The 23171-nt window shown below is 38.4% G+C and overlaps 1 protein-coding gene across 1 annotated transcript; it reads right to left on the reverse strand.

Moving 5' to 3' along the window:
• Positions 1–1849: 1849 nt before the first annotated feature.
• itga2.2 (integrin, alpha 2 (CD49B, alpha 2 subunit of VLA-2 receptor), tandem duplicate 2) lies at positions 1850–22884 on the reverse strand. The gene is made up of 30 exons (XM_075467540.1): positions 22704–22884; positions 21485–21608; positions 17918–18027; positions 17533–17624; positions 17020–17134; positions 16151–16278; positions 15865–16013; positions 15527–15677; positions 14631–14796; positions 14357–14433; positions 14059–14197; positions 13210–13355; positions 12960–13103; positions 12620–12817; positions 12289–12419; positions 11964–12127; positions 10197–10348; positions 9953–10063; positions 9552–9637; positions 8257–8395; positions 7975–8058; positions 7806–7882; positions 7616–7699; positions 7410–7512; positions 7207–7317; positions 6818–6928; positions 6263–6376; positions 6052–6141; positions 5759–5875; positions 1850–4876 (listed from the first exon to the last, which is right to left on the reverse strand). The coding sequence occupies exons 1-30, from the start codon at positions 22741–22743 to the stop codon at positions 4787–4789; spliced, it is 3543 nt and encodes a 1180-aa protein (XP_075323655.1). The 5' UTR covers positions 22744–22884; the 3' UTR covers positions 1850–4786.
• Between the last annotated feature and the right edge of the window lie 287 nt (positions 22885–23171).

Consider the following 23171-nt stretch of genomic DNA (forward strand, 5'->3'; position numbering starts at 1 on the left):
GGGGAGATTTTTTTTTTTTCTTCTTCTTACCAAAGTTCTTTCAATCCCAATCAGGTGACATCGTTACAAGCAACTTTCTCTCGCCGCGGCAACTACAGAACACTAAATTATTTGTTAGAAGACGCCAGACGTCGGGATCACGCAGCTTTGCAGTAGAACAAGAGAAAGACGGCAGAAGGCGAGATGTGCCAGTGGATATGAATTTGATTGATCATGAAGAATACTGTTATTGATGTTATTTTCGAGCCTTTTGGTTCTTTTCTCATATCTATATCGATAATGATAACAATAATATTAATGCTTTACACACGAAGGCCTTTATTAATTCATAATGGAATAGGCCCATTGCCAGCAAACCATCCACATGTAGTATCATTCCTTCAAATTACTTGTTGGTAACTGATATATTTTCCACCAACTGCAGACAAAAGTGTAAATCTTTTGATGAGAGTTGCCTTGAGGAACACATCCGAGCCCAGACAATAATAGAATTCATAGTAGTCGGCAGCCGCGCGGCTAATATTAGAACAGACAGTTGTTTGGGTTTCTCTCCCGGGTCAAGCTTTTAAATATAATCAAACCTGTTTCCGAAGAGGCTTCAGACGGAGAAGAGGGGTGTTGCGTTTCATTGAATGAAACACACACGACACTCACACGCATACGCACACACACACGCACACACACACACGCTGAACTTCTTCAGAAGTCCTTGCGCGACCTCTTCAGCGGATTTCTGGTTACAGCTCTGCGGAGCAAAGCGTCTGCTGCGCGAAGCAGACACCGGGGAGTTCATTATCTGTCGGCCCAGACAGAGGACACTGTGGTCCCGTTCTTTTCCTGCAGTGAAATGCCGCTTTGCTGTCATTTATTTGCGTAATATGACAATTGATCCACCCAAAACTTTACGCCAGCTATGCAAAGCTGTTCGTGGTGTCGACTCAGATAAAATACTTTGCAGCCACAACCCACATAACAATACTTTATTCTAATTTTGTACGTGCCAATGACAATATTTACAAAAAAAAATCATTTCTAAACACACCCCTTAACGAGGGGGGTGGGGTGTTCATGACAGCACGTAGAAAGACCACCGCACAGCCCTAAAGTTATATAGGCTACTCAGACATTTCTTCGCCTCGCATCATTAAAAGACCACCTTCCGTTTTCTAAAACCAAGAAACACTATTCTATCATTAGTGCAGGGGTTTTGTTCGTACCACATGCTAAAGACAGGTTGATGCAGTCCTAATTATGTTGTCCCTGTTTTGTGATCCAAGTTGGGGTTCATTAAATATGATCCAAATCAGCATTGGTTTGAGTGTTATGGATGCTGTCAGATTTAATCGCCAAAATGTCTCCAGCAACAGAAATATTTTGCTAAACAAAATATTTGAACTATTATCTCCTGCATGTATCAGCTGCTGTTGACATATCTCTCTCTCTCTCTTTTTTTTTTAATATATCCTAATTTGTGTTTCTTAATAACAAACAGGGAAAATACACACTACTTTCAAAGGTGCTGGAGACGCTTCTCAAAATGACTAATAGCTTCATATCAGTGGAATCAGAGCATTATTGGAGAAATATGCAATTTCTCATGCTTGGACAAATACTGAACATTTCAGCTGTTAAAGGAGTAAACATTTGTTGAAAGATATTTGTGTGCTGACGGCCAACTTAAGCAGCTGTAATAAATAATGTGATTTGCCTCAGAGACAGTTTTATGGCCTCGTTCTTAAATGCTACACTTGTGTATGTCTGCCCTCATGACACTATTTTATGATTTTGTAAAGCAGATGATAGCTTCCAGTAATGAAAGCTAAACAAAACAAAAATGTTAACGAATAAATGGGAACAATTTGAGAAAGATTTATTGTCACAGTAAGAAAAGATACAGCATAAATACAAAAGAAACACATAGGCCTGGTCCAAAAAAAGTAAGACTCAGTCATGATTGGTCATCATTGGTTGAACCTGACTCATAACCTCCACTTAACTCTGTTTCTCTTATGATACAAGAGATGTCATAAGGCACTGATTTTTTTTCTGCATGGCCCAAAAAGTTTCACGTGTCGGGAACCATTTCAAAAGGGTTTTTTCATCCTTATGTCCCCATCGCTTTCTACGGGACGTGATGTCCTTGCACTTAAGAGTCTACCTTATCTTCTGAAAATCATTCAGTGTCTCATCTGAATGATTTATGAGATCAGTGTCTTTGAAGGTTTGAAGTTTCCAAAACACTTCCTGACATGCAAGTATATTTCTGCCCTGTATCAACTTTAAAGTGCTGGCTGTTGTCCTGAAGCCATGAATGGCATATAAGCAAGGGGACAACCAGGGCTCCATGACCGAGGATCTGAGTGGAATTTGGTTCAAACCAACCAATGAGGCAAATGATTCACATCGATTGGAATGTTTTCCTACTCTAAGTAAAATCACTGTGATAGATCATTGATCAACACTGATGGGTTGAACAACAATCCTGATGCCATGGGAGGAAACATTTACTATCAATCAGTACAGAGTTTTTGCATTAAAAAGCCAAAAGTTTAAGACTGCGATAGTTTTTGTGGTGTATCTACTAAAATACCCGTATTCCACTTTAATCAGAAGTCTTATTTAACAAATGTACTAGTTCATCAGTAATTTGTTGAGAAAAAAAAAATCACCTTAAAAGTCTTTTTTTAAAAACCATTAGAAGTAGCTAGTAAAGATGTAGGCAGCGTTTCCTAAAGTACAAACAGAGGCCACCCGTTAAATAATCTGCTATGACATCATTTTTGATTTACATGCAGGTTGCAGCAATTTGTGAGTAATCATCCCACTGGGGTGTGGGTCAGTTGTTTGGCTGTACCTGCCAATCATCTGAAGAAAATCCCAGCGGGGCGATCTTACAAACGCGTACGAAAACTTTTGCTGTATCTCATTTCATCGACTATTTCCACATCGCTCCCTGTACACCTATACATAGAATCCAAAGGCTGTTTCACAACACCGCAGCACATGAGTAATCGTGAAACCGAGTAGTTCAACCATTCATCAAATCCTATATAAAAGGAGAGCTCGACCCCAAGCTCCCAGAAAATATGCTACTTATTAGAGACAAATAGCATTTTCCATTTCAGCAGATCCAGAGAAATGAATATTAAAGACTGCTGGGTGCTGGTGTTGGCTCGCTGAGAAGGGAAACAGTCAGAAACAAATTCCAAAACAGTCAAGGGACATGATAATCTAACGGTGGGAGAACTCAACAGTTGAAAATGTGAGAGGAAATTAATCGACTTTGATAGAAAACTTCAGCTGTATTGAAATTTAAAAAGAAATGGTCCAAGTGTGGTTCCTAGAAGGGCTTCTATGGGTGTTTGAGTGAGAGAGAGGAGAGGAGACAGACAGCACATGACACGATAAGACAGGACAAATACAATCTTACAAATGATGACAGTCAGAGTGATAATATTGTTACAGTCAACAGCTGAATTATGAGGGGGAAAAAAGTCAGCAGTATCATGCTGCCATCTCCTGGCAAAGTTTTGCCATTACACATTTCAATTCAGCAACATAATCTCTGTTCTCTCACAAACTCACAAATCTGTTACTGTATGAAACATATGTACAGTTTTACAGTTTAAAGTACCACCGTGGTGTTCGACCATGAACATAATGCACGGAGACGAAAATTGTGTATTTGGAACATGGCGGGTTTTGTTAATGAAAGCTCTGTGTGCTTCTGCCATGCTTTCAAAGGTTACCTCTGGATTAATGAACACATTCAGATCTTCAATTGGAAACTGTTCTCCTAATAGATTTCATGGTTCTAACAAAACGTGTTAAAGACTAACAGACGGCTTTTCTTTGTCTTATGTAACGGTAACATTAACCACTATCTAATTAACGGAGATCGGTCGAACATCAAGTCATGCAAATATTGGTTCAGCCGAATGAATAAGTTACTGACAATTTGTGCTGCAAATGGTGAAAACGAAACAGTTACTATCAAGAAACATAATCAGCAACAGTAACACAAGTTTCAACTCCGTGAAGACATAATATACAAACAAAAAAACAGTACAAAACATCTGAAGCATGACAAAATATACAGGACATACACAGTAATATTATGCTCTTTACAGAATGATTGATATAGTTTTTTATTTGCACATGAGCCACTATTAATAGCCAATATTAATACTTATGTAGAAGTATTAATAACTAATATTAATACAGAAGTAGCCCTGAGAGTTTGAGGTGAAGCGGATCCCAAGATGGTTTGTGCTACAAAGTGACTGCTTATAGTTTGTGTGCCATCAAAGATTACAGTGTAAACACATGAGCTTTTTTAATGATTACGTTTCGTCATTTAAAGTATTGTCTTTCACTCCTCTTGTCCGGAATTTGTCACAACATATGACATTTCATAACTTAGATGCTTTAACAATGTAAAACTCAGGGTGCACCTAATTGTTTAGGTCATCTTCGTCTTAAAATATAGTTTCAATGTTTGTGGTTGCATGATTTTTGAAAAACAAACAAAGAAAAAATTGCTATTAAGCTTTTTCAAAGTACAAAGTGCACCATGGCAAATACTGTACAATCCACAAAGCAAACAGTAATGTCAATAATCCTCTGAATAGAGGATTTAATCCCAGTTATCAGTTGTCCATCATCCATTCCATTAAAGTGACCAATTTCCAGTGATTGAGCTGTGGTCTTTTTGCACTTTAGAAGTACTTATATTCGTACTGGAAATATACATCAGCGAATGAATGCTATGGGTTTCCTCCTAACTTCACAGCACTTCATCAACATGTGCGTGGCCCTGTTCATCATCATCAGCCTCCTTCCTAAGCTGCTGGTATTTTCTTTTGAAAAACCCAAACTGGAAAGTAAACAGATTGTGATATCAGTCACAACAGGGGGAATCCATTACTGTTTTCAGTCTGCATATATAGTCCCTTTTGTGACATAATGACCTTTGCCCCCATTTCCAGTAAGATTAGGGAACTCTTTGAAATTCAACAAAAATTGAAAATTGCTATTGATAATTCATTTAAATCTTTATTTAACCAGCACTGGTCCAAAAAAAATGTTGTACATTCCAATATATACACCTCTGCATCAGTGGACACCTATGCACACCCATACCATCACAGATGCTGGCTTTGGCACTTTTAACTAAGAACAGCCCGGAGATTTCCACAGACTGCCTTAATCATTTTACAACATTATGCTCTGTAGATTTTAAATGGCCAAAGTAAACAGAAATTTAGCATTGAGAATTTTTCTTTCCCATCTGTTGGACCCTTTTTTTTAGTTTGTGGTTGGCATCAAATTCTAGATTTGTTTATATTTTCAAACACAGTAAATTTGATCAGTGAAACAATTTCTTTGCATCTGTTAATAAAGGTCCCAAAAGCCCAGCACATTACTCTTTCAAGTTTTGTTGTGTTTTAAAAAATGTCCCAACTTTTCTGGAAATTGAGTTTTTCCATCGCGTAAAATATGGTAAACGTGCTGTTTTTCAATAGAACCAGAGCAGACTGTGGTTGTCAGCAGAGCTGGTTTTTGATGGATCACTAAACGTAAAGATGCACTTTTCTATGACGACACAGATTAGGTTAATTTTTCCTTCTAAGAGGAGGAGGGGGCAGAGGTGAAATATTCATGCTTACTTATACTCATCTGGATTGCCAAAGTCATATTACCATATAACAATATTGATCCCAAATTTTTTCACCAAAGGTTTAGATAAAAGCTTTACCTTCCACAGCAGCCCCACAGCCAGAGCCAACAGCAGCAGTCCAGCTATGATGCTGCCAGCTATCACTCCCACTGGAACATCACCTTTCTCTCCAGGTTTGCTCACTGTCACCACCACCTGGAAAACAAACAAACATATTAGGTAATTCTATGATCTGCCTCATTTAGAAATGGCAAATTGAGAAAACAATCATGCTCCATGGACTTAAGAATCCCATTACATTGCATATTCTTAGATAAAGACAGCATCTCCTTCATAAGGCACCAAATTGAAATCTTCAAATGAGATCTTACAGGTAGCTGTTTGAGTCCAATTACGAGCAGATCTGGGTTGGAGGTTTCCACATCCAGACTGGAGGTCAGCTCAATGGTCTGATAGGTCGCCTAACAGGGCAAAATAATGCAAATGACATCAGTGAAAACATTGGCGCGACTTCCTTAATTAGTGACATAAGAATTACACAGATACAACAGAATTATAGATTATGTAACCGAAGGGATTTACCGAGATGAATGTGCCACTCCAGATCCTCGTTTTAACCTTCACAACGTATTCGCTTGCAACTTCAGTGTCTTTAAGGATGCACTTTATATATTCACATTCTGCACTCTTACAGTCCTGTCAATACATAAATAAATACATGTTAAAAATAGGACCATGAGCAGTGAAAAGAGGGCCAAGCGGCTTGGCACATCTCTATGGCATCCTGATCTGACCGCTGTGGTAGCATCAGTTAGGCTGTCATGATAAGCACACAACTTAGTTAGGAAAGACACAGCAAATGGGCAAAAAGAATTTTCGCTTGTTATAACATTGATCTTGAGATGAATAAAAGTGTTGCTGAAACACAAAATCTTACAAAAAAAAAAAGGATATGCAATTTGAAGGCTTAGAATTTACATAAATTGTGTAACAATACTATCAATAGAAAAATGATGAAATATTGATGAATCATCAAATTTAGACTCCTTTGCTGGAGCTTGATAATACAACTGAAAAAATATAATAAGATATATATAACGAGAGCAGAAACATCAAACAGAAGAGTCATTGACTTACCAGTTTCGTCATGCCTCTGAGGTTCTCCGTGGAGAAGGACACTTTGGGGCTCTTCTCACCGATCCTCAGAGGATTTACCAGTTGGCCAGAGTCACAGCTAACAGAACCTCCCTGCAAGTGGAGAGCTTGGTCATTCTTTCTGTATTTTTCACACTTCAAATCTTAAAATGAGAGTCAAAGACGGTTTCCACACCCTAAAAAAATAATATTGAGCAGTTGGATAATAAATACAACTGAGCACAGCGCTGTCTGACAGGATTATCACCAACTCTAAGTGCAGCAGTGAACTGTATATCTAATTAATATGCACATAAAGAACTGTTTGAAGGTTTCTATTGTTTTATATACATGAACACGTTGCAATGTTTTAAACAAATCTGAGCACTCACTGTTTGTGTCTCCACACTAGTAAGATAGAGGAGCTGATTTCCACCTTTGGTGGTCATTGGCAGAGCAATGGTCAAATACAGGAGGCTCACAGGGAATTGTCCTGTTGAAACCTTTCAACAAGAGTTGTTGCAATCAATCATTTTGATTAAAAAACATAGGAATTAGATTATAGTATTTTTAGAGAAGGATTCCACAATTGCACCTTGACTGTAAAGTTAAATTCAGGGCCAATGTCATCCAGAGTGTTCACCGTTGTTACCACTTGAGTGGTTCCGTTTGCCACATAAAAATTGATATTTGACTGTCTGTAGAAGAAAGAAAAGATGGAATGAACACCTTAATTATTTTGCTGTCATCGAATGAAACTAATGCACTTCCTGAATTAAATAAGAAAAACGACAAACTCACCTGGATAACACAATTCCTGTGTCATACCGAAGAGGAATGGATATGTCCACAATATTGTCTTCAGGTCTTTCCTCTTTGCCATCACTACCAAGAAAAAAACAAAACAAAAAAACCCAGAAGGCATCACCACAAGCCAGTGATTTCAATAAAGCTGAAAACTTTAACGGAATGTCTTCACAATCCTTTGTACCTCTTGGCCTCAAATTTCACCACAGCTTGGTTTTGCAGCTGGCCAAAATTGTAATCAAAAGTGATGAGAAATTTCACCTGGAATGAAAAAAAATGGTATTTTGCTTTTTTGTTTACTCTGAAAAATGTTGATGTGAAAATCAGTTCAGAAGCTTGGTTCTCTCACATACCTCTTGATCTGTTTTTAGCGCTGGGTTTCCCACTTGACAGGTGACAGTTTCTTTTTGTGTCGCGGTACATATGACCCCATCTGTCTGCAAATATGTTGTCCACAATAGCACATAACAGCTTTGTAATACTGACAATACATTACAATGACACAGAATGGCGTAATAAATCATAAACAGCTTCTTAGCATTTAATTAGTGTATGCATCTATCCAAGAGGGGCATGCACTTTTTTCCTTTTCAAAATTTGCACCACGTTAACAAAAAAACGTAATTCTCACTCACAGGAGAGGCGGAGGAGTAGTACAGGTTGCTGGAGTATGTGGCCGAGACCTGAGCGTTGTATGCGTTCTCTTTTTTGTTCCTCACAATAACCTCAAACGACAGCTCATTTTTATTTGCGCTGACCAGAATAGGAGCTGACCTACAAGACAAGAGCGCAGGATATTTTTCCCTGTGATTTTTGAACGCCACTGACTGAAGAAGCATGGGCAACACAAAAAAAGAGGCATTTGGTTCAAAACTGATGCTGCAAAAACCACAAGTACTTTAAAGAGCTGTTGCACAGTCTGTGTAAAGTCATTGTTTGTGTCCTTTCATCTGAGTTAATTCGATGTCTATGTGCAAGGCAAACTTTGTGACATTTTTTTTCCAAGCTCACAAGTCTGACCGAACCATTTTATGGACTCCGATCTGTGCAGTTACTGGCAGTGAAGACAGACTCATAAAACAGAGAAAATAGAAAATGGTGTAATGTTTACACCAAGCGTTACCAAGGCATAACATTAAACAGAGATTTGCCAGCTTTGGTCCAATCCTCACACATTATTTCTTCTCTGTTGTATGTCTATATAGTACCGGATGCCTTTACCTGACATTATAACTAGTGCAAAGTTGTTGCTCTTTAAGAAAATTATAGGGCTTCGATGCTGATTAAGTGATATCATCTGCCCTGAGCTTATGTTCTGTGTGGCCTCCAGGGGCTGCTAGAGGGACTTTTTCAATATCTACAAGGGTGGGAGACACCATAGATGAAATAAACGTGGTAGAACTTCTAATTTATCATTTTAGTCAGGGACTTTTATAGTAAACATCTGGTCCATGATAATCATGATAAAACAAACAACACAAATACATTATTAACTCTTAAACCCTCAGTTATCTGGACAATGTGGACCTGGTTTATGTTATTTCATTGAAGATAGCAAAAAAGAAAAATAAACAGATTCGTTATACATAAACAATAACAGGTTTACACATATATACTGTATATCATAAGCACAAGATATACAAGTGCAATGTGCAAAAATAAAAGCAAAGATCAAGAAGTCTCTCATGGCAAAACAAACTAACTGGTCCTAACTGGCTTTTAAAATCTTTGCTTCCCCTCGTCTCACAAAATACACATGATAGGACAAACACAGCTTTGCCCAAGCTTGTTCTGCCACAGACTGATGAGAACAACATCACACGTTAAGCTCAGCTTTTTAAACTGTTCAATATGTTGCTCATGTAGCAAATAGCAAGTATAACATGTTACATTTTAAGCTAAACACTCGTGGAAGTGCAGTGATTCTTACCTGGACACTTTAGTGTCTTTTGTGACACTCAGCACAAGATCAGTATTACACACGTCATCAGATCCACAGTCTTTTGTGAAGGGGATCTGAAACAGCAAAAGGGCAGGAAAATTTAGCTGGATACTGTGTTAGCACTCCAGTGCTGCATTTTGTTTTTGGAAACTTATTATATGTTTACTACACTGGATGAGCTATAATTTTGTTGCTAGGAAAAATAACTCACGTGACTAAGTTAAACAAGCCAGTTATTATCACACAGGCAAACCATGTCATTTAAAACGACTGTACGAACACCTTTGCAAAAGCTTTTAAAGTTCTCATGCGGCTGCATTGTTCCCTGTAAACCAAGTAGGAAAAAAAATCTGGGATTCACAGGTATTTATTGTGTATCCGTTACTTACGAAGAATTCAAATGCACTTGGAGAAAATATGTCGAGGACAGGGTTCACATTCTCATTCCCCTGCTCAATTTCTACTTTCAGACTGAGGGAATTGACAAAGTCCGGTGTCTCCTGTTGAATATATGAACAAATCAGAAAACCCTCTTCACAGCACTTAAAGGCTATTTTTAAAAGCCAATCTGGAGCAATATAGCTACAAGCTTGAATAAATCAAGGTAATCAACATGTAATTTTCAACCATTACCTGGACATAAACCTGGTAGTCTCGACACTGGGGTATAGATGATATTTTTGCCATGTCTTTTAGGAAGCGTTCGCCGTTTGCTGTAAACAGTCCCCGTGACGTCACTCGTGAATCCTGCAAGTCAGCGTCCAGAGTCAAACTGTAGGATATCTCTGAAAGATATTTAAAAAAAAAAAACTGCGTTTTCACATAGCCTTTGACATCTGAGTTCAATCTTTATTTTAAGATCAGATTTATTGTCATGCATACACACGAAATTTGTCCTCCGCTTTTAACCCATCCAGGTTGGCACCTGTTTGACACACACATGCACAGGGTCACACACACTCAGAGACAGATGCCAACCTGGAGCGGTGGGCTGCCATGAAGCACCTGGGGAGCATGGGGGTGGCTTGCTCAAGGGCACCTCAGCTGTGACAAGGAGGTGGACTGACACCCCTCCAGCTATCAGTTCCACCAGTCTTTTTTTGAGTGGTGAGAGTAGGAATTGAACTGCCAACCTTCCGGTTATTGGATGACCAACTCTAACCACTGAGCCACGGCCGCCCATTTTCTTGGGATCTTTATTAACACCTAAGACAATAATTTAATTTGCTTTCTTATTAGTTTGGTATCAGTTGGCATAAATTTGGACATTGTCAAAATGTATCACTGTCAACTGCTAAGCAAGTGAAAGATACCCTGATTTCCAAAAGACATAAAGTTAGAGGTGAATTATATTTTATTTGTTTTCATCTGTTACACTTCAGTGTTTAGTGGAAGAATGTGTATTGAAGCTTCCTTTTCAGCAAATATTGCAGCCTGTACAACATCTTTGTGGCCAGTAAGGAGTCTTCTAGGTGTCTTGGAGAATTTCTGCCCAGTCTTTCTGCAAAAGTCTTCTAGTTCTCTGAGATAAGCCTAACCCAACTATATTGTGTTGCTCTTTTAAGGTATATTCATACATTGCTGAATGTGTTTGTGTTAGCGAGTATGAGAAGGTCATGACAAAACCACAGCTGGCCCATCCTGAGGAAGTGAATTGTGGATTTGTGGTGTGTTATGTATATAAAAAGCCATCTGCTTTCTTATTTTTTTGTGATACTTCCTGATGTTTTAGAATTTGTTGTCATTTAAGCTGAATCGATTTGTCCATCTAACAGTGAAAGATTTGTGTACAACAAACTGTATCAGGTTTTTTTAAATGCTCATTTGGAAACTTCTGAGCTTGAATTTCTCGGTGAGCTTGCAGAAAATGGTTCAGGTCTGAATTTGCTGGTTCAGGTTCTGAAACTTTAGCAGTATTTGGTAGAGAGATCAATTTGGACGGCGTGCTAAAACATCTGTGTGGGGGTCTCGTTCTTATTTCTTTTAAACTAAAATTGTACAAAACAAACAAACTAAAGTACCCATAGTTTGTTTTATCAAGTCTTTAAAGCACAGAAACATTTGAACAAAGTTGCTCAAACTTTTGCATGCCACTGTACCTTAATGGTGAAGGCATGAATAGATGCAGCACCCTCTATAAAAGACTACAAAGGAAACCGACAGCTCTCAAGGAAACAAAATGCTTTAAAAAATATTGAACTGTTAATGAAGTTTTAGATTCTATCATCCTTTAATTAATCCGTACTCATTGAATCAGTCAATATATCCAAATTTTTTAATATTACTGCCTGAACCAAAGTGTCTGAAACCTTTCCTCCTGCAGCAGAATTGTTTCTCACAGATACGTTCATAACAGGAATATAAATATTCTTGGTAAGCTTAACAGAAAATTGGAATTACCAATGGGTCCCACAGGTTCCTTGGGCCTGAATGAAGCACTAAAACACAGCTTGGTGTTGAAACATGAAACCATGCGTCCATTAATGTTACAGAGCTTGTTGAAAATGTTGATCTTATCAGGTGCGAAGGAGGATTTAGCTGTTACGGTCGCCACACCTCTGGACCTAGAAAACAAGGTCAGTTTAAAATGATCATCAGTCTAGCCAGTTCTAAAACAACAGATTTAGGGACTGAGCTTTTGAGTCCAATTCACTCCACTTTTAATAATTCATATTGACTATGAATCCCATTTATTGTTCCTGCAAAATGTACTGTTTAAACTCACCAGAGCTGCACCACTTTGCCATAAGCTCCAACAGAGATGTCAGAGAGGGAATCATCATTGAGATCTTTGTAGCTATCTAGAGACCTTCCAAAATATTGAAGTTGATGATCCAGTTTGGAGCCGAGGATTTTCTGTGAGACAATAAATATCATATGTACATACATGACAGCAGAGCCGATCATGTCAAACGAGTTTGCAATATGAAATACTAATGTAAAAATGTCTCTTTTTTAGCTCCAACAGTATGCAAACACCTGGACCAAATTTGTGTAACTGAACTGAATCACAACTAAACCAGACTTTGTGTGAACTCAACCGTTTCTAGTCATACCTGTGAGAACTGCTTGTTTAATGTTTTCTTGTGCCCATTGTAGATGTAAATGACACCTTTCTCTTTGTCCTCTAGCGGCGCTCCGACTACAACATCACTATAACCATCGAGGTCGAGGTCAGGAATGGCAGAGATGGCCGATCCAAAACGTGCATTCTCAGTTGGACCGCTGAGGAATCCCTGCTCGTTCAGTATACCCTTCAGATGAAGTGGCAGAGAAAGTGTATGGCTGACAGAGCGAAAAAACATCCCAAGTTCCCATTCATGTAAAAAAGTATGACTGAAAAGTGAATTTATGCCCACACAAAGCTACTAAAAGGGATATTTTACTCATTATTACCTTGGTGACAGAGAATAGGTAGACCCTGCCTTCTTCTTTCTTCAGCTCGCTCATGTACATGGGGGCTCCAACCAGTAGGAGGTCGGTCACCCCATCTTTGTCCACGTCCAGAGAGCACAGGACACTTCCGAAGTATGACCCAATCTAGGACAACAATTTCCAGCTATCAACCAGTGATGGGTGAAATCTGTTTGTCACATTTCAAGCCATTGAGGGTAAATATGAATAGTCCATCCTCTAACGTGAGTACCTGTTTCCCTCTTTCTGAATCTATGACAGCAGATTGCTTCTGAGAGTCGATGGTGTAAACAATAACTTGCCCCGAATGATTGGAGCGAGGAGCGCCTGCCACAAAGTATTCTGCAGGCCCATCACTCAGTGTGGTGACAGAGTAACCTGAAGAGGGACAAAAGAAACACACTTACTGTCTGACACCTGTACTTGGGATGATCTTTCACTAAGATCTATCTCTGTCTTTCTCTCGCTCGCTCTCTCGATCTTAAAATGAAATCAATGGGAGATATCAATCAATCAAGAGTAGTTTGTACACGGCCACATTATTTTGAGGAGAAATCTGAAATGACGTAGTGGTGTTTTTAGACTATGGTTGGGAATTTGAGGGCTTTAATGTTGGGCTCTAATGTAGTATATGGCCACTTGTGAGATTTTAATTTGGTTACAAGGTTGTCAAGGTCGTCAAAGGTTGCTTTGCACAAAGATTTTTGAACTGCGGTTGTGTGATGTCACGCTTCTCAGAATTGCTTATGTGTTAAGGTGGCAGATGAAGTGGTTGGCTGATGATGACGCTACCATTTGCACAAAGAGGCAGTTATCTGTAGCAATCACACTTATGAATGACTGTTAAAATCGGTTATTAGGTCAAAGTAACTGTACTACACATTCCTCCAAAACCTCCACTATGGTTGCAAATCTATACGGCTGCAGAATTTGTAGCTGCATTCCAAAGTGGAGGGAAATGATCCAAGAACTGCTCCGCAACCGTGCAAAGCTACAATGTCTAATGCAAAAGAACTTTAAGGAACACAATCAAATAATAGAACAGGTCAAATAAATATAGTTTACAACTGTAAAAGCCTACCCAGTAATGAGCTGTGATTTTTGTCTTGCAGTGTTCTCTCAAAGGCTGAGAAAGGAAGAATGTTTACATTTGAGCTCGTCTGATGGACGATAGTCCCGCTCCAAGCGTAGGCGCCCACTGCTCCGAGCATCATCACATCCTTAAACAGCACATCATACCAACAAGATTCTGTCATTTATCGTTAACTTCAACTGCCAACACCACAAAATGGTTCTTTGATTGCTACAAATAATATATAGAGCTCACAGTTCTAATAATAAATACTTCCATCAGTTTTTCCAAAATTTCTTTACTGTACCTGTTGACTGGAGTAGTGAGCACTAAATCCAACCTGAGACATCTCCATCTTGAAGTTGTCCCCTCCTTTTCCAGTACCTGATGGGAACAGAGCATTATGTATCCACTGGAAGGAGATCAACAACCAAAAGGGTGCATGTTTTTTTACGAAAAAGTATATTTTCTAGTCAATCAGATTGAGATGTGAGCTATCACAGACATGATATAAAGAAAATCCAGTCTTAGATAAAGCACAATGATAAAAAATAAAGACAGAAAATAGAAATAATATGCACCCTCTATGTTGAAGATGCGGTTCCCCAGAGTTCCAGCTATGTTGGAAAGGGCTGCCTCCTCAGACACATTGAAAAAGTAGTTCTCTGTGGGTAAACTGGCAATGGATTTGATTTCCTCTATAAGGTTTTCAGTATCTATGTTATTTCTGATGTAATAACCCAAAACCTGTGAAAGAAAATTGGAGAAATCATCCATTTAGGCTTGCAGTGAATAGAAATGAATAGATGAATGCTAAAAAACATTTTTGAATAGTCATGGCCTTCAGGCACACATGTACAACTGCATTAAAAACAGACTGTGTGCCCACTGCATGGGTTCAGAAACACCTCTTATAACTAGTCTTAGTATATAGTTCAGATAACAGAACAAAAGACACATTTATGTTTTGGCTTTAATACTTGCAAAGTTATATGATTGTGGCTATTTAGAAAAATCTTGATAATGCAAATTATTTTGATCGTGCACTTTGAAGATGTTTTGCTGTCACAATGTATGCTCACCACTTCTTTATTCTCAGAACAAGTTTAAAGAAGTCGGAAACTGGTGAAGGAAGTACATGCCAGATAAGATAACCAAGGGTGAAAACAAAAAAGTTATTTTTACAGATATTCAAGTTGTGCCATGTCCTATTATCAAAAATATCATGCAAATCTGTTTTTAACTTTCTGAGTAATATTGTGAACAAACAGATAACTAAAAGCGTACCAACCACGTAACTTCCTTGACAGAGATAATTAAATTCCACACAAAACAGTATTTGAGTGGAAACTCAAAACTAGATTGAAGCTGAGCTTTCTAAATCTGAGGGCTTTCGTTAAGGCTGCCAAAGTGAAGTCATAATCTTTAAAGATTTTTAACTAACAATTCATCAGAGTGAATGCAGAAGATTACATACCGCAATACCAAAGCGGGTGATGCCCTGCCTCTCACAGTCAGCAATGACTTTATCTCTGAGAGATTCGTCGTGAGACTCGCCATCAGTGACGACCACCATTACTTTGGCAGCACCAGTTCGGCCACCATTGCTTGGAATGAAGCCATTCTGACTGAAGGGAGCATACAGAGAAATTACTTTCAAGGTTGTGTTTTTATCATAAAAAAAACACAAGAGTAAAAAAATAATAATAATAGTAAAATAAAAATAAAATCTTAAGCAAATCCAAAATCAAGCAATTATACAAGTTGAAAAAAAACCAACATGTATTTAAAAAGCAATGCTACTGCAACACCAACCTGGCATACCGGATCGCACGGAAGGTATTGGTAAGTACACCAGACATCTGTTTAACTTTGGAAGCTCTTGCAATCAACTCCTCTTTGGTTTTATACTGATTCAAATTGAATTCAATCTTGGGATCAACTGCATACTGAATGAGGCTGACCTGGCATGAGTATTGAAAAAGAAAAACAGTGTGACAAATGACACAGAGCTACTCTAATGACCAAAAAAGAAAGTTGACGAAATGAGCTTCTTCCCAGCTTAGCTTTTTAGATATGGAAGATAAAGTGTCAGCCTCACCTGTGTACGTTGGGGTCCAATGTCTAGCGAAGGTATTAATTTCATCAAGAAGTCTACCATTGGTTCCCAAGGAAAAATGCTGTTGGAGCCATCCAAAACAATTACAATGTCCATTGGTCCTCCACATTCTAAAACAGTCAGAAGAGAGAACATATACTCACGCAGCAGAAAAAAAATGATCTATTGTCTGACTTTCATTAAGCCTCTGGGTTTAGTTAATTTCACTCACTTGACACAGTTAATGGTTTAGATCACATTTAAACCTCAGATGCTTTTACAACACCAATTGAAATAATGTGGCTCAACTTTCAAATCAATCAACAAAAGATTTAGAGACCTAAATCATGGATTTACCAGCCCAAAAAGCACTTGTGAAAGAGCCACAAATGGTTCAGCAAAAACTAGAAAAAAAAACTAAATAAAAGCAAAAAAAAGCATATCACAACAGATGCTAATTGTTCAGTAATGACACTGAGCGCTGCATGTCTGTTAAGCTACACCTTAAGGGCTAATTAGCAGTCACCTAAATTCACTGTCCACAAAATTTCAGTGTAGCTTTGACCCATTTGGGAAAGTCCCCAGAGATTTGGAGCGATAAGAGTAACGTTTCTGAGTATAGTTACATAGTTGGATTATAATTTATTCAAACTATAACTTAATCCTGGCTGGAAAGGTATAAATTAGCTGAGAAGATCAATCCACCCTTTCTATCCTCGCTCAATCCAATTCAGAGTTGCATCTCCCAGCTGCAATCAGGCGAAAGTTGAGGTACACCCTGGACAGGTTGCCAGTCCATTTCAGGGAAAGCTAAAAGATGATTAAAACAAATCCTCATGCATTTATATTCATAAAAAACAAAAATCACCTACTTTGGATAGCAGGAGAGAAGGCAGGTTGGGGTTGAAAGAGAGGGTTCAATTTTGCACATATTCCTGGGTAGAAGTTTTGATCTCCACACTGCTGTCCCCACAGAGGACCACACGTCTGTATCAGATTACCAGAGAAAAGAGTCAAGTCACTAAGCGGATGACTAGGGTTGTCAATGTCATACAAATCTCCTCGTAAGATCTTGTGTCCGAAATAAACTAGATTGGAATTTTTGACTAAACTCAAATGTAAGTGCATTTGGTAAGAAATAAAAACAAAGTGTCATTATTAAAAACATCAAAAGGTGCTATTTGTAGTACAACTCAAAGCCCTAATAATGTTTTCTTGCCTATTACAAAGAAAAAACAAAACAAAAAAAACAGTGAGTCATTGTAGTAGCATGATGTCATTCCAACATCTTGTCTGAAAACACACATACACACGCACACACACATCATGGCTTGGGTCAATCCTTTAGTCCCCACGCTTGCAGGAAATCTCTAAGAGAAACATACCATAAAATCACTAACAGCAGGCATCCGGGTCAGAGTCAAACCCAGGGACATGTTAACATTGACTTCGTTAACATCTGAAATACTAACAGCATCTGTGAGTAAAGGAACAAGAATAACAGAGTTGAGATTGTAGCTGTTAAATCTGGAATTTAAACAATCAAACATACATAACTTCAATGTATTAGTTAATTACATGCACTGCTAAAAATAGAATTAAAAAAAAATTGTATCTATTTTCAAATTCTTAATTAAAAAAAGCCAAATCAACTTCTTGGCTGTTTTAAAAAGGGACCCCCGTGCTTTTAGTTTTATTTAGGCATTTTAAGTACAGTACACTGTGTTTGATTGAAATGTCGCATGTTAAACCACAAATGGTAAACTATACCTTGAAGATTGAGCTTGTCACAGCTGTTTCTGGATCCTGAGACTGGACACTTGTAAACATCCCCCTTCCTGTTTCCACTGAAACCACTCCATGGCGCACCAACCAGGAGCCTAAAGAAAACCATCACATTCATCTCTGGTCCTCTAATAAACATGCATCACCGGAGTTATTGCCATTTCTGTTACTGTTATAACAATAAGTTACATCGACAGATAGTAGATATACCTTTCTGTAATAACAGAAACAAGTACATGTAAAAAAAAGCTTTGTTTTGTGGTAAAAAATAACACAAATAACACATATAAATAAGTCACATATTAGTAAGTTTGAGAAACTCTGTTAGTGTACTCCTGTGATAAGCATGTGCCAACACGTCCATCTTTTGTACAAGATAGTACAAGTTCACCCAGAGAATATCCCCTGAAGATGCTTAATCCGCATATCAAAACATTCAAACATGTCCTACTTTTATAGAAGTTGTTTCTCAAGATTAAAACTCCGTTTGTGTGTAAACGAAAGGCACAAACGAAGGGAAAGGTCTTCGTTTTTCAAAATACCCGGGTATGTGTAAACGGCACCTAAGACTCTTCTCAAAATCCACAACAAACAAAGCACATGAAGTGGGACACATCATTCTTCTTTATTGGACGGAGGACAGGAAATAGTGTGTATTAGTCAGAGACTCAAATCACATACTCTGTTTGCCCCTCAATTATGCAAACGGGACACTCCTGTGAGTTACTCAGACTGAGCAGTGAGTGTAGAAAATCCAGACATGACTGATTATATTTGTTACTGTTTAACTAAACATTGCACATGAGAGATAGAAAATGCAAGAGGCTTCAATGGTGGCAGCCGTGTTTGTGTCACAAATGCCGAAGCTGAGAGATAACGGAGTTCAAAGACTTTTGCATGAATTAACCCAGGATGGTTTTATATAACCTAACGATTCATTACAATATCACTTTATCAGTAGAAATGGTACAATTTTCTTGTTTTCTGAACACACGAAAACTTAAGAATCCATATCTTTGTTAAAAAGAGAACAGCAGCTTTGTGAATTTCACCATTGAGAAAGCTTGAGGAATTTCCCATTTTTAAACTGTGAATCAACACAACGACTGATACCTTTGCAAAAAAGAAAACAGAGAGTAAAGAATATTCATAGCTTAAACTCACATAGTTTATTTTCCCTTTCACCTTCATCCCATTGTTTTCTATTGTGCTCTTTAAGGTTATATATTACTGTATGCAATGAGTACTGCGTAAGCACAATCTGTTGTATTCCATTGTTTTGCTTTTCTTTAATGAAAATGTAGACACTGTATTCATGTCTGACATCTTGAAACCATTCTTCAATAATCATACGTCATCATAAAACAATGATCAATGTTTAGCATTTCTAGTAAGTGAGAGATGTATATCCTCTCAGGAGGGATGCTGGTTGAACGGGCACATCGAGTCCAGTGCCAGCAGAGCAGATCTGTGAGGCACTTTTTGGAAAACTAGTGCCCTGATTTACAGTTAATGATGACACTTGTCGTGAAAAGAAACAAAGAGATGAATATCTGTCCAAAGCATCATGGTGAGACCAAAAGGGTGGATCACACCACCACTTTCAGTAGACCGTTTATAAATATGTAATTCGCCTTGCCATTCTTGTTAATTTGTTATTTGTGTTTCTTTGGGAAATTATTGCCACTGCCTTTAATAGGTAGATAAAGATTTGTGGGAGATTTAAAAAGCTCATGAAAGACATACCTAACCTATCTACAGACAGCAGCTATGTACAAATATTCTGTATTAGTGTTGTGGAAATTTTAGTAAGGCACAGAGTCAGTTATTTTCTGAGGAGATAAGATGCTTTTAATAATATCTTGCAAGAGAGAACAACACGGATCAGAATACAGAGTTGCTCTGAGCCTCTTAGGCGAAAACAAGTCAGTTAATATACAGGTTATTATGTAATCGCTCCTTTGATATGTTCAAGCATTTGTTATCTATCCTTCCTCCCTGTCTACAGCCAAGGCCCCTCGGTATCGTGCCATCTTCCCTGTCAAACTACTTAAAGTTGTTAAATCATAAGAGCGCAATACCCTCATTGAAAGAAGGGGAAAAGAGAAAAACAAGTGTCTTAAATGAGTTATTACCGGGTTATACAGAGTAACACTCATACAATGTATATATGAATTAATTTTTCCCTTACATTAGCATGTCTGTTTGTCTAAAAAAAATAGTCCCCTGTAATTTATGGAAATTATGTTGAGAAGAGTTAAATGTGAATAAGCTGCATTTTATAATTGCTAAATGTCCAAATGGCAGCAAAGTACTAAGCTAGTGAGCTGTGTAGCTTCGGTGCTAAAACAACTTGTTCTTTTACTGCATCTTGTGTTGGAGCTTCCAGCACTAAGCAAACTGTAAAACTAACCAGTAGGTTACTTATTCTGTTTGGATTCAGGCAATAAATACGGCACGGATATAAACTGCAGCCAAGCCTGTCGTGTTCCACACAAGGCCCAGTTTTACAGTTAATTTGAACCAGCCAATTACTGCACAGTAAAATGTAGCTGAGCCTCTTTTTGATTAGTTCACATAGGAAATGACGAATACATCCCAAATTAGTCCTTCTGCTTTGGTCAACCTTTGCACAGAATTAACAGGTTACACGTATCTTTAGACTTCATCTTTGTTTCGATCGCAACAATACATCTGTAAATTTCTTAACCGTATTTTGCACATTTATAGTACTATACCCTATATAATCCATCCACTATTAGTCAGGCATATAAACACCAGCCAAAGCAAGCGAAACCGTGACTGTGGTACTTCCTGCTACAGATCACATTTAGCTGTGATGACACATAGATGGCCAAAGACGGATGCAACTTACAAAGTCTGTTGTGGCTGGAATGTTCATTTTCTTCATTTGGTAAATAAAACTGCTTAACTGCTGAAAATGAATTAAGCTCTGATGCAATAATTGATGCAACAAACTAATAACTGAGCCTTAATTTGATATAATAAATGGACCAAAGCAGCCAATGACAATTCCTCTACTTAAACTTCAAATTGAGCAAACAACGAGGACACTTGCTTACATGGCACTGAATGCCAAAAGATTACTGATAAATATGCGCATCTCCTTGCAGCCAGCAATGTGCTTTAATTAACACAAAGCAGCACATATCAAATCCAAGGATATATTTCACCAACAATCTTCAAAGTCTTGAGATTTCCATTCAGAGGACGATATTTGGGACAAGGTGGATTGCTTTTTCTTCAAATACAGTAATGTTTAAAACCTTTTGGTCAGTAAGGCCAGTGATAATCTCTGAAGAAGCCAGAATGCATTCAGTTGTGATGCAAAGGCTGGAACTGATGACATCAGAGTAAACAACTTTCTACATATTTATGTAGCAATAAGTGGAGACATTCAACATTAGGAGAACACCGCAAGCCAGTTAGCCCCTGGGCAGGACATATATTGGATGGATAAGGCACAGTTAACACTTAACTACGAAAATCCTCACTTAAATAAAATCTGTATTTGAGTGCATTAACTCCTACCATTTGCCCTGATGGTTGGTCGCTTGTTGGACTGTGTAGCCAAACTCTTCTGCTGCTGGGCCGCTGAAAATCTTTGCACCGGCAGTGCCAACATTGAAGGACTGTGCCTGGTAGATCCTGTCAGCTGGTGGAAGAGAAAGATGATGTGGTATAACAACGTCAAACTGACAACAAGTACTAGCCTGCTGTGTGCTGCTCAGGGCAATCTTGTCAGAAAAGTAATATGCCATAAACACTAAAAGTTATCATTTTGCTTTTTTGTATTTGTACTCTAGGCTTACAGCAAAAACTCTTCTCATGATTGTTTGTCGGAAAATCATTTTCTGCCACCTCAACTTCCTTTTTCTGAGTCAGTTGTGGCTGAATTACCACCTAAGTTAAAAAAAAACCCCATCAGCCTGACTCAAGAGGGCAATACAAAAAATTGCCTCACGGTACATGAATACAATACACCGCCTGGGGCGTTGCATTTTGCTTTAATAGACATTGCAGTTGTTGCACGGTTGTTCCTCCAAAACAGTCCAATCTTCAAACGCTCTGAACAGCCTCAGGTGGAATTCGCCTCAGTAGCCTATGAGTGAGTTCTCCTGCAGTATCAGAGCCACAAGCCCTAACAGGCTGTGTTCAACTATCAGCAGGAAGAGGAATGTGCAAGGATATTGGACTCAGGAGATCTGCCCAAGCAAAATCTCGTGCCACACCTGTTTACCTGCAGCACAGACTAACACTTTGCTACCCGCAGTCTCCTCGAGTCCTCAACATGTTAACAGGCTATTTGATTTCCATCGCCATCCACACAAATCATGCGACTGTTCTCTACTGAGATCCACAAATTATGTTTGTTGTCTGCTGATCATGTTTTTGAATAGTCGGGATAAAACCTGTTGGGTAAAGTCAAGTCTGCATCTACATTCCCAAGCAAATCCAGAGCAAGTTCACACTTTGAGCTCCTCCGACGCTCCTCCGATGTGATGAAAGTTTATAAAACCATTCAGAAACTAACTCTGTATAGCAATAACGAGCGACTAATCCAATTTACCGACAAATATCTAATGAAAATGATGTACCACAGCTGGTTAAATTGAGAAAAGAATAAATGGGTTCTAAAACTCTTGAAAGAAGGGCGGCGTGATGTGCTCAACAGACCATTTGGGTTTTATTTTCTACAAACTTGTACATTTTAAAGTTTAACGTCCAAGAAAATGAGTGCTATACTTACTTGTGAGTATGAGAGAGATGAAGATCCAGACGTGATCCATTGTCTTTATTCTATTCGTCTGATGCGATTAAATGAACTCCCCTCACTTGTCAAAGTCGGAGCACTACAGCGGCGAGTCAGGGGTGACGCACCGGATAGATTTCCCTAATAAGGACTTGTGCTTCCTCTTGCCTGCATAAAGTTTGACCGAGAAATTGTCCAAGTTTCAATTTCGTAATAAAGTTTTTCTCAGCAGACTCAAACCAAGTCAGATGGCGAGTAGGATCGAGGCAGGAACTCCGAGATAGATCATCAGCCAGATTGTATTTAAAGTTCAAAGTCCAGAGATTTCCAGATAAAAGGTGAAATCTCGAAAATCAAGTTTTAGGTTTTCACTTATTATAGCACCCAAGACGTGCACACCTACACAGTCTTTACTTTAAATATCCTGAGCTGATTGGCAATAATTAATCAACAGCTGCCTCAATA

This window comes from Odontesthes bonariensis, chromosome 6, assembly GCF_027942865.1.
Source record: "Odontesthes bonariensis isolate fOdoBon6 chromosome 6, fOdoBon6.hap1, whole genome shotgun sequence".
NCBI classification, from domain to species: Eukaryota; Metazoa; Chordata; class Actinopteri; order Atheriniformes; family Atherinopsidae; genus Odontesthes; species Odontesthes bonariensis.